Genomic DNA, 12,898 nt, shown 5'->3' with positions numbered 1-12,898 from the left:
CAACCCATTATGGAATCACATCTGGAAGTGTCCTTTTCTATAGAAGGTACGCATCTTTGCTTGGAAAGCTGCTACCAACGGTTTGGCTACTCAGGATAATAAACGCCGCCGTCATCTTGAGCTAAATGATACTTGTTGTGTTTGTAGAATGGAAAAAGAAGATGTCTACCATGCCACTGCCCAAACACTCAAGTCATATGGAATGACATGCGTCATGTATGGCGTATGCCGTCGGTCGAGATTTACGAGTCATAGGTACGCAATGGTTGTTAATTCTATTAGATAACATTCCTCAGACTGATCGCATGATGTTGCTTATGTTGTTATGGCGTGTCTAGCATTTGCAGAATGAGGTGGTGCACCATAAACCGACACCACCGGTGGAGGCTTCCTGGTGCTTCTTGGAAAGCTATGTCCAATCATTGTTACTGATCAAGCAGGACCCAAATCTTGATGTGGCAAAAGGCAAGCAAATCATTTGGTTTTCTTTAGAAGAGCTACAGAAACAACGGCGTGGAGCTACTTCGATATCCTCAATGTCCAAACTTTGGTCACACCCCCTCTTGGTTTGCATAAACTAAACATCGATGGTTCTTTTTCCCCTATAGGATGGGGGGAGCATTGGTATAGTGTTGCAGGATAGCTATGGAAAGGGAATAGTCACTGCATGCAGACCAATACCTCATTATTCAGATGCTCTGGAGGCTGAACTATTGGCTTGCAAGGAGGGTATTGAGTTGGCATTCTATCAACTCTAATAATTATGGAAATTGATTGCACCACTGTTATTCATCTAGTCACAACTCAAGAAGAAGACCGCTCAACCCTTGCCCATATGGTCAGGGAGGTGAAACTTTTATTCACCGGACAAAGGATATTGGAGATCAAAAAAGTCGACCGAAGCTAGAACATAGTTAGTCACGAGTTAGCAAATCATGCTCGTATCCATGGTGCATCTAGGACTTAGATAGGGTAGGAGGAGAATGTCGTTACTCGTCTAATTCATGATGATGGTTTATCTTTTGGTTTGGATTAATATACCCTTTTCCGCACAAAAAGAAGATCAGATCGTGTTCATTCACATGTGTGGTAGACGTGTGCGGTATGTTATTGGCCCATGACTATTGCTAACTGCAAGTGTAAGATATATGCTACTGAAAACTGAATTGTTGATGATGTAGTGCACGATATGGGCGATACGGCCTCTGGGCTTTGGCCCGATGGGCACATGGGTGTGGTGGGTGGAGAGGGGAGGGGGTAAGTGGGACGGCCACTTTAGGTCCAAAACCGGTCCTGGCTGATAAGTAATATATTCTCATATGCTAATTGAATTTTCGTGTTCATTCACATATGCCATATGCTCCATTATATTGATGAAGTGCAGGAATCAAGAATTCATTTGGGAGAGAAAGAAAACTACGTAACCTTTGTAGCCACTGGCCAGCCCTGCCTCTCTCTCCCAGCACTATGCAGTCTGTCACTCACATCCGTATCATCCACAGGGCGCTGGTCCGAGCAGTCCCTCTTTGCCTCTATCGACAAAGACTGTGCGCCACTGCACCGGCATCACCCGCTAGCCAGCAGCTCGCCGCGGGCGCCCGCTGTATATAAGAGCGACCTCTCAACTGAGCCTCGATCACCGGCAGCGGTTAGCCACCCAACCCAAGCAAGAGCAAGCAGCAGTGTGGCATCCAGCAATCCGAGAAGCTAGCAGTCGATCGACAACCTCGGCCATGGAGGCGATGCTCCACCACTCGCCCGTGCCAATGCCCACGCCGGCGCCGTCTCCCTGCAGCATGCGGCGGCGGCGGGGCGGGAGCAGTGCCCGCGGTGCGCGTCGCGGGACACCAAGTTCTGCTACTACAACTACAACACAGCGCAGCCGCGGCACTTCTGCCGCGCGTGCCGCCGCTACTGGACGCTCGGGGGCTCCCTCCGCAACGTCCCCGTCGGCGGCTCCACGCGCAAGCGCCCGCGGACCCTGCGCCCCACCCCCACCATCGCCGCCGCCGTCGCCGCAGCGACGGCGGAAACAACGACCACTTCAAGCCCCTTCGCCTCCCCTGTCGTAACTGCGCCGGCGCCGGCGCCGGCCCAGAGCGGCGGCCTCCTCAGCTCGCGCTCGGCGCGGCGCCTCTGCTCGAAGGCCGGCTCGGCTTCGACCTCGGCCTCCGGCAACCGGCCGGCGCAGGCGACTTGGCCCAGCTGGGCTTCGGCACGGGGCCGCTGCCGCTGCTGTGGCCCGCGACGGTGTTGGAGGGCGACCGCGCGGAGACGGCGTGGAAAGCCGGTGGCCTGTTCTCCCCGGCCGCCGCACTGTGGCAGGAGCTCGCCGCGGCGGCGCCGGTGGAGGCCGGCGGACTGCACCACGGCGCCCCGCACCCGCTGTGACACGTACAAGCAAGTGAAGCAACAATGTAGTAGTCTCAGGAGAGAGCTGGACGAACCCTTTTGTTGTCGAAATGTTGAGAAATTATATATTTAGTTATTTTATTTATCAATTTTTCGTCTTATTTGGGCTCCTTTTCATAATGCGTGAAGCAGAAGATTGAGATATAATGAGGGGAAAAAAAACCTTTCACGATTGAGCAGAGGGGCTCGGGAGTTCCTACGGAGGACCTGTTTGTTTTTAGCTCTGAGTTTAAAAAATAGTTTTTTAATTTTAGATTGTAGAAAACTAAATGTTTAAATGTTAGGAGCTGTTTCACAGTTCAGATCCGTGGGCGGCAGCTGCTCGTAGATGGCCTCGAAGAACGTCTCGTCGGAGAGGAGGAAGAATCTGAGCTGCGACGGGTCTAGCTTGCCGAGCGAGGAGGCGACCTTGGCGCCGGTGACAGAGATGGACACCGAGCCGTGGGGTGAGAAGCTTCATCTCTGCTGCCGCCGGTCGGAGGAGGACCCTGGCGACAGCGAGGAGGAGGAGGAGGGCGCAGGTGGCGGCGAGGGCCATCGCGGCGAGATTTGGGTGGAGCGAGCAAGGGGGAGACGAGCGGAGGGGCGATGGCGGGTAAATTTCACCCAATCTTAATAATCATTTTGGTCTTTTTACAAAGAAAAAAATAAGGAAAATTACTCTCCGCCAGATTGTAGATGGTGACAATCCAGCAAGCGAATGTAGAATTTAGACTCAAAAGCTACTTGTTTATTTTCATTTCAGTTTATAAAAACTGTTTTTTTTTTTTATAATTTATAGTGGAAACAAATAGATTCTAAGATTGTAAACGTACAGAAACGGATATACCACAAGAAAGTACATTAAAGAAAGAGCACAGAAGAGAGATGTTGTACTGGATATCTCAAAGGAAATTCAACACATGGTTACCTCATGTTTACTCATCTTGCATTGATCTCGATCTCTAACACTAATGTCGGTAAAACCATTACCTCGATACATTTAGGTTTTTTTTTTACAAGTGCGGCCCCAAATACGCACCCTTTATTGGAGGGCAGAGGCAGGTGCGGAACGGGGGGCTTGAGCCCCTGTCGGACGGGCTCCTCCCATGGAGCGCTCCCATTGCGTTATGCGCACGTCCGTATTCAAAGGTAATCCTAAGTAGCAAGGCATATTCAAAGGTAATCCTTCAAATATATATTTGGTGGAAAGATATTTGACATTAACCTTATGGTTTAGTTAAATCCATCTCATTTTTATTAAAGTATGTCTTGCTACAATGTATATATTGTACTGTATCATATCCACACTGTCTCAACAACATGATTAATGGCACACCAATCTTGTTATTGATCACAGAGATGAAGTCTAGAACTATAAGATCATCTCTAACTATATTTCTTTTATTTTATTCACTTCTTGATTCCTATTATCTGTTCTTATTCTCTTTATTTTCTCTGTATTCGATAACTTTTCTTCGAAAGGATTCATGAAGAGAAGGAGAGAGAATCTCGTCCCAGAGGAAATAACATTCGAAATCCCTTCGTAATGAAAATCGTAAAAGAAAATCATTGGAGCATTAAAATGAGCGAGAATTTCTTCACGAAAGAATTTCTTCGCAAATGAATTCTTATCCGCAAAGAAAATCCCTTAAAATGGTCTAACCATTCTATAGCTCAAAGCATGGAATCCCAAAATATCACTGTGATGCCTTCTAGGACAAAAGCACTGATCTGCTGTGAATGAGCTGGTTGTCAGAGTATGGTTCATGTTCCTTCACATTCACAGCAATCTCTGCATCGCCGTCAGGGAATATCAACTCATCATCCACTGCAACTCTTGCGCAAAAATCATTCAAGAAGTGATCTACAGTGCAATCTTGAGTAAAAGTGTAAAACAACAGAAAAGAAGACTGCCTGAAGAAAGAGTAACATGCTATAGAAGAGTAGCCAATGCAAAAACAATGGTGCTGCGAACATGACCATAGAATAAATGTGCACGTTCAGTTACAATTTACAGGTTATACCCGTCAGATCAAAACTAGGGATTGGGAGGCAAACTCGTATATATATGCCTAAACACATGCCAATATTAGCTAATCATACAGAGATTGGGTAGCAGGTGAACAAAATTAGCATTAATCCAATTGTCAGGTATCACATATCAGGCCACACAGCATATAGGCAAAGAAAACATGGTTTCAGACTATGTTTTCACATCATTTGCACCAATATAGTATAACAAACTGAAATCTCTGACCTCAAATATAAACATTATGAACTAGTAACCAACAGAAAAAAAGTTAACATGTAAGAATGGATACAATCTTTTGAATCACATTTCCATGGCCTCATCTTGTAATCATTGGCCATCTTCCTTAGTTATAGCAATCTTTTGAATCCAAAATATGGACCAGTTCCAATCACACAGATCGCTACATATAGATGTAGATGGCAGTAACATTTGCAAATTTGAATAAAATTTCTGAAATTTGGATGAAGAACCTTCAGATCCGGTGAGGACTCCTATCCGACAGAGGTGTGGATGGCCAAGCACGGGCGCATATTTTATAATTTTTTCGTTCACTAACGAAAAGATTGAAATTTGTGAAATTTTAGTTATTTTTTGTCCGCTGCTCTATAAGTTTCACATGTCAGTGATTTTTTTTTTAAAATTAAATATTTTATTCCCTTTTAAAATTCCAAAATTCTCAAAATTTTAATCGTGAGCTCCTTGTGTCGCCCTCTCCGAGTCGAGCGGTGTCGCACGAGACCACCAAAGGGATGAGCGGGTGGAGGCCGCCCATGAGCTGTGGACTGAAGGCATCCTAGCTTGTCTGCCAAAATAAGTCTCCAGCTTATTCAGTTACCTCTGTTTATTTGGTTTCTTTCTAAGGTCATCTTTAACAGAAACTCTAAAAATTCATCCTCTATAACACTATTACAGCATCCCTATCATTATTACTGTATCATCTATTTTTTTTTATCTCCAACAGACATCCTATTTTCTACCTTTCATTACTCTCCTCTTCTCTTTGTATCCATGTGCATACGCACGAAATAGTAATAGAGGCTCGTATATCCAGCGGCAAACTTACCGCAAGAAACCGGATCCTTTAACCCTTTAGCGCACGACAAATCAGTTTTCCGGTCTCTGTTGGACAGGACTCCGGTCACCTGCGAGTGGCAAATCGCCCAGGAACAGGGATACGGTAGGGAATGGCATCTCTGGTGGGGACGGCCTAAGAATCTAAAATAAGCACCATACAGCCGACAGACCAAAGAGTCAAGGAAGAACTGTAATGTTTATTGTCTCAGGAGACGAATCCTAAAGTTTGATAGGAAGAAATGCATCTCGCTTCATGTCATGGGTTCAAATGTCTGCTTCACGAATGTTTTTGGGTCTGTTTGATAGAGCTCTCACTGATTCAAATTTTCTGTAGAGAGTGATTCTCTGTGGGAAGTAATTCTGTGACTAAAAATGATTCTATAGTGATTCTCTAGAATAAACTATATAGAGAAAGTGATTCTGTACGAGAAGTGAATCAGAGAAGCTGCTTTTTTCAGTTATATAACTTCTAGTTTATTTAAGAGAATCATTCACACGGATTTCACTCAGGAAGCTAAAAGCTGAAAGTTACTGTTTGACAGAGCTCCTCTAATTTAAAAAAAAAACTGCTCTAAGAGCTCTGTCAAATAAACTCTTTGTCTCTTTGATAGCAGTATCCTTGCTTGAAGAGCCATCACAATCTCAGTGGTAAGCCTGTTCAATCTGCTCAGATCTCAATTTCTCTTTCCATGAAAATATTGGAGAATTCCAGACATGGAACCTATGCTATCATCCTCTGCGCTTCCGCTCCGTAGATAGGCAATCTTGTGAAAAGGGGTGCACAAATTGAACTGGGTGAAATTGCATAAATCCCCAAATTTTACTGAGGCCTCTTTTTTCCTTTAAAAAAAGGTTTCCATGATGTTACTTATAAGATTACTAGAATAACAAGGACATGGAATCTCCTCATTATTTTGGGTTTGTTAATCTGAAGTTTGAGTGAGGTTTAACCGCCAAAGCACATAAAAAACATGGTCAAATAGCAAGAGGGCGGAGAACCAAGCCTCGGCTTGGTTAATATAGGTTTGTTATACCCTGTCTATCACGTGTTGCTTTTTATGCATCTTAATATGATAGATGATATATTTATCGATAATGAGATGTTTATATGACTCCATCGATATTTAAGCTTCGCGTCTACAGTTTTTAGCATATGCAGTTTAATTGCGTACGTGTGATGATGCGAGTGTGTATATGTATTTATAAGTTATGTTGTTGTTTGTAAAAAAAATACTATCTCAATTTTCATTTACTTATCACAATTAATTTATTGTAGTAATTTTGATATTGCATTTTTTCTTTAAAAAGTTTATAGGTATCTACAACTTTTGTATAATTGGATTCGTCGTGAGATGTACTTCATTAATATTATATACTTTTAAGTATTTAAAAAAAATCATAAAAATTCAAGATCAAAATTACTATAAAAAACAAGATCAAATTAATATCGTAAATCTATAATGAAAGTAAATGAAAACGGAGACATTAGTAAGAGTGTGAAGACGAGGCTGATGCAACCCCAAATCCGGAGACGACGAGGCCTTGCACGCTGCTGTGAGTGTGACCAGCCGCCTTAGCTGGCGTCAGGGGGCCGTGGGGCTCCGCTCCCCGGGCCCACGTGTCATACGGGCACGAGCATGGCGGCCCGCATGCCGTCCCGGTTGGTGGAGGCATGAACCACGCCCCACCTCCAAGGGCCCACCAGACAGGCGTCGGCGAACCGAGGAAAAGTCGGAACACGCCCTACCCTACCCTACCCAGTCGCAAGCCATGGGACACTGACGGGTGGGCCCACACGTCTCGTTTGGCCCCCGTGTCAGAGAAGCGACGCGGCTATAACGGACCGGCGCCCGTGGCTCGCGGCGACGACTGCGAATAAAAGAGTGGCAGAAGAGCATGTTCCCGTCTGGTTGCCGCCTCCTCCCGTTCCCGCACTGCCCCTCCGCGTCGGCGCCGCCTCCCGCTCCCACGACCGTCCGCGCGCGGCTTCAGCCTCTCGGCGGCGGGCGGAGGCAGCGCGGGTCCGCGGCGGTGGTGATGGCGGCCGGCGACGCGCGCGTGGCGCACATCGCGTCCTCCATCCGCGTCATCCCGGATTTCCCCAAGCCAGGTGGGCGCCGATCCTTCGCTGTCTTTTCGTAGATCGATCCCTCGGCGATCGCTTGCTTGCGTGGTGGATTGGTTCGATTGGGGTGATGCTTTGGCGTTGATTCGGGACCGTTCGTAGATCTGTTATTCAGTAGTATCAAGGTGGCTGGCGTATTCGGAGTTAGCAGTAGCTGAAGTGCGTGAACAGGCGTCGCTGGATATATTACTCAACCGGTGAATAATATACCGAGCGAAACAAAGTTGTTGTGCTGGACGACGCAATAGTTGGTACGGGCAGAATTTAACAAATGCTATTTGCCACTTGCAGTAACAGCCTATCGTAGATTTTCTTTATTTATCTCCAAGTGCAAACTGGGTGCGGAAATCGACTACTCGCATCCTGATTCTCCCATGGTGGGGAGCGTTGTGTCAAACGTTTGCTATGTGGTGTTGGAGAACGCACTTTTAGAGCGATATGCCATTCCTTGCTACTTGGTTTTGCAAAATACTCCTGATTTCTGCGTGTAAGGATTACGTTACTTTGTTTTGCGTAATCATGTGATGCTTTGTTTCTTTGTAGGGATCATGTTTCAGGATATCACGACGTTGCTCCTCGACCCGAAGGCCTTCCGTGACACGATCGACCTCTTTGTCGAGCGGTACAAGGACAAGGGGATCACTGTGGTTGCTGGTAATGTGAAATTATGTAGTCCTTTTTTTGTCGTTGGCTGAGCCTCTTTTTAAACATCCTTATATGTTCTATTGTTCTCATTTGTCGTATTTTTTGCCATAAAAACAGGTGTTGAAGCTAGAGGATTTATTTTTGGTCCTCCTATTGCTTTAGCCATAGGTGCAAAGTTTGTACCATTGAGAAAGCCAAAAAAGTTGCCAGGTAGGTATATCTATTGTTTAATGTGCATTCGCTGCTATTGTTAGACAGCTATGCTTGAGAGCTCAAGCTTAATGAAATAGCTAAGACTCTTTCTTCTATGCACTAGGTGCGGTGATCTCTGAAGAATATTCTTTGGAATACGGCACTGACAAAATGGAGATGCATGTAGGAGCTGTAGAGCCCAATGACCGGGCGCTTATTGTTGATGATCTTATTGCTACTGGTGGAACATTGTGCGCGTCTGTCAACCTTCTTGGTGAGCTCCTTCTTCAGTCTTAAGGAGACTCTGAGCAGCTGATTTATGTGGACTAACTTATTAATTCATTGTTTAATTACAATGGGTGATACGTCTTTCTTTATATAGGGGCCGACCCTAACAATCTAAACTAATATATTTTATCTCTAACTAATCTAATTTGGCCCTTAATCTTAACTTGGCCGCTACAGTACCCGCTGCTACAGTACCGGCCAAACTAATTTAAACTAACAAACTATATCTCTATATAATTTAATTCTCCTTCTGTCGAAGATACTCTCCATAACATATATTAGTATTGTGTATACAATGTTATAAAATAATTAGCTAAATCCTTTTTTGTCATGAAATCATGTTAAACAAACAATTTAAATTTCCTGGAGTTCCAGGTATATAAAAATTCATTTTGAATGTTCTCTTATCTCTCATAGTTCTAGCTTTTAGTACAATATTGCACCAGGTATTTTTCTTTCAAATTCTAAGATTAAAAATTATTAGTGCATATACATGGAAACATGGCCGTTAGAATTTTGAAGGGATTTTTATTAGCTTTCGTTTAAATTATTTAATTTTCAAGGAATTGCACTTTCTGACATTCTAAGTATCATGTTGGATTGCGTCGTATGATTTGTTGTATGATGGTTTATTTACTTTAATCATACATCTTCCTTTCTAGAGCGTGTTGGTGCAAAGGTGGTTGAGTGTGCTTGTGTTATTGAACTGCCAGAATTGAAGGTATATTTTGCTACTGATGCATCAATTTCTTCATTTGTATGTAGAAAAAATGTTATTCATATTGTTAAGTATCTGTATATACAACAGTAGTTATCCAGCCCATAGGCCCATATCTCTGTAAACCCTAATCCTAATGGGATTCTAGACTCTACACTTTCTATCATGGCATCAGAGCCTGGTTGCTGCCGCTGGCCTTCCTAATGTCGTCGCCAGGGAGTTCACCGTCAGGTTCAAGCGCCGGTGAGTAGATCCACCTCTCCACCTGGCACCTTCCACTGCACCAGTTCTCAGACTCTATTTTCGCTGCCCTTTGTGCTGTGCGCCGCCACCATCATCTTCGGGCGTCCGTGCCCTATCTAATTGGTGCACCCTCGGTCCACCTTTGCGAGATTCCTGTCTGTGCGGGCTGCTGCTGCCTTCTGATCCTTCAACTCCTTCATCTGATCCTCCACCAGCTCCTTCTGTTACTCCATTGCCTTTTCACTATAGTCGTCGTGCCCGTGCTTCACCTGCCTCTCAGTCCTCTCCTAGTCCTCCAGCTATTCCTGACAGCACCACAGATGATGCTCACTCAGATGATACTCCATCCCCTCAGCCACCACGTTATAATCTTAGAGATTGTTCTACTATTTCTATTCCTGACAGATTTCGTTTTCTCACTGCTGGTGCTGCTTGTGAGCCATGTACCTATCATGAGGCAGATTGTATTCCTATTTGGGAGGATGCTATGTCTGAGGAGTTTGTAGCCTTACAACCTTTTGGTACTTCGGAGGTTGTTCCTTTGCCTGCTCATGCTGTCCTCATCACTTGCAAGTGGGTGTACAAAATTAAGACCAAAGCTGATGGTTCGCTAGAGAGATGCAAAGCTCACCTTGTTGCTCAGGGTTTTAAACGGCCCTATGGTCGTAACTACGAGGAGACTTTTGCCCCTGTTACCCATATGACTACGGTTCGTACCCTCACTGCAGTGGCTGCTGTTCGTTCATGGACTATATCTCAAATGGATGTCAAGAATGCTTTTCTCCATGGTGATTTACATGAAGTTTATATGCAGCCACCGCAAGGTGTTGAGGTTCCTCCGGGCCATGTTTGCCATCTTCGTCATGCTCTTTATGGTCTGAAACAAGCACCTTGAGCATGGTTTGAGCGATTCAGTTTAGTTGTTATAGCTGCTGGTTTCACTCCAAGTGATCATGATCCTGCTCTGTTTGTTCACACTTCTGAACATGGTCGCACACTACTTTTGCTTTATGTGGATGACATGTTAATCACCGGGAAAAACTAGGAATATATTACTTTTGTTAAGAAACGTCTCAGCAACCAGTTTATGATGTCAGATTTGGGGCTTTTGAGCTATTTTCTGGGAATTGAGATCACTTCCACAGCTGATGGCTATTATATCTCCCAGCACAAGCATCTTTAGGACCTGCTTGCTCGTTTTGGCCTCACTGACACTTGGACCACAGCAACTCCTATGGAGTTAAACCTTCAGTTGCAGTCCACCGATGGCACTCCTCTTACAGATCCATCTCAGTATCGACATCTTGTTTGTAGCCTTGTCTACCTTACTGCCACCCGACCTAATATTGCACATGCAATTCATATCCTTAGCCAATTTGTCAGTGCACCCACCTAAGTTCACTATGCACACTTGCTTTGTGTGCCGAGGTACTTGCGGGCTATAGCATCACGATGACTATTTTATGCCAGATCAAGTCAGCTTCAGCTTCAAGCTTACTCTGATGCTACTTGGGCAAGTGATCGTGCTGATCGTCGTTCTACAACCGGTTATTGTATTTTTCTTGGTACTTCTCCAATTGCATGGAAGACCAAGAGGCAGATTGCAGTTTCACGCTCTAGTGTGGAAGCAGAACTCAAGGTTCTTGCAATAACAATTGCAGAGATTATTTGGCTTCGTTGATTGTTGGCTGATTTTGGAGATCTTTGCACTAATCCTACACCTCTTCGATGTGACAATACTAGTGCTATTCAGATTGCCAATAATCCAGTGAAGCATGAGCTAACCAAATATATTGTTGTTGATGCATCTTTACAAGATCTCATTGTCAGCAACCAACAATTGATCTTCAGTATGCCCCTTCTGAACTTCATGTGGCAGATTTCTTCACCAAGGCCCAGACTAGAGATCAACATAGTTTTCATCTTCTCAAACTCAATGTATCAGATTTATAGTATTTTCATCCACCTTGAGTTTAAGGGGGGCAGGGGTGTTACGTGTCTGTATATACAACAGTAGCTATCTGGCCCATAGGGTCATTTGGTCCATGTCCCTTGTATATCTCTGTAAACCCTAATCCGAATAGGATTCTAGACTCTTCACTTTCTATCACATATACCATGATGTAATTGTTGTCATGCTTTTATTAGGAGTTTCTATTCGAGTGCAAATAGATTGCTGGCAGCTTTTTTTCAGACGTCATGAATTTTGCAGCGTAAATAGTCATAGTAACCATCTAGGAGAAAAAACTGAACTAGTTAGAAAGAGACTTAACATTACTTGTTATATGAAATTATCCTTGTTTACTGTTCTAACTATATCATGTATTTCAGGGCCGGGACAAGCTAGGGGACAGGCCAGTTTTTGTCCTTGTGAAAGCAGACTGAGCGGGATGAGACACAACTTAGGAATTCTCAAAGTGCGCCCTGTTGATTTTCCCTCTCCGGAACCATTCTGGAAGCGTTACAGCGTTGGCTTGTTCCTAGCTGATGCATAATAAAGTAAATCTTTAAATATGTGAGGGCATGGATTATTTGTCAATGTAGACACGATTGCTGGTCCTTGTAATCTGTGTCTTATGTCTGTCCAAACAGTGCCAATTGTTCACTTCAATTAAGGATAATACTTATTGGAGTTTGTTGCCGTTGCTAGTAATATTACTATCCTGCTTTGCTGGTATAGCTATTCATGACCTTAAGTTTCCATCACAATCACGGTTGATGTTTGGATATGGGCTATATGTCATGCTGTTGATTGTACCAGTTTGTGGCTTGAACCTTGAAATCTTTCAGTCGGAATTGAACATGTCATGACAAATTAGTTGCTCAGGTGATGAGGATTCTGAATCTTGAGTTCTTGACGAAGTATATTTACGTCAAACATTATGATTTAGGCACTGCATATGCTTTCCTGGCAGTGAAAGATTTGGGCACCTTCCTGTGATGTGCAGTCTGGCCCGTGCATCATGCTACGATTAGACTGCTGTATCAAACTGAGAGAAGGTGATTTTGGAGGAGACTGCTAATGGCTTTGTGGCCTGACAAATGTTTATTGGCTTGTATGTTTTATTCCAAGGAGCAGTGTTGCCTTAACCTTAGATAGTACTGCCTTAACCGAATTATGCTTTTGGAAGTACTGAGCTACCTTCCTAGCAGCTTTTAATTAGTAAACCAATTGTTGATGCTTTCT

The 12,898-nt window shown here is 44.1% G+C and overlaps 1 protein-coding gene and 1 pseudogene across 1 annotated transcript; both read left to right on the top strand.

Moving 5' to 3' along the window:
* Positions 1 to 1,220: 1,220 nt before the first annotated feature.
* On the top strand, positions 1,221 to 2,391 carry LOC133904607 (dof zinc finger protein DOF1.6-like; annotated as a pseudogene).
* A 4,968-nt stretch (positions 2,392 to 7,359) lies between these two features.
* Positions 7,360 to 12,364, top strand: LOC133904897 (adenine phosphoribosyltransferase 1-like). The gene is made up of 6 exons (XM_062346539.1): positions 7,360 to 7,610; positions 8,169 to 8,279; positions 8,388 to 8,480; positions 8,587 to 8,736; positions 9,413 to 9,471; positions 12,043 to 12,364. The coding sequence occupies exons 1-6, from the start codon at positions 7,397 to 7,399 to the stop codon at positions 12,094 to 12,096; spliced, it is 681 nt and encodes a 226-aa protein (XP_062202523.1). The 5' UTR covers positions 7,360 to 7,396; the 3' UTR covers positions 12,097 to 12,364.
* Positions 12,365 to 12,898: the final 534 nt, after the last annotated feature.

This window comes from Phragmites australis, chromosome 22 (genome assembly GCF_958298935.1).
Source record: "Phragmites australis chromosome 22, lpPhrAust1.1, whole genome shotgun sequence".
In the NCBI taxonomy this organism is placed as follows: Eukaryota; Viridiplantae; Streptophyta; class Magnoliopsida; order Poales; family Poaceae; genus Phragmites; species Phragmites australis.
This window is presented reverse-complemented; position numbering and strand designations above follow the sequence as displayed.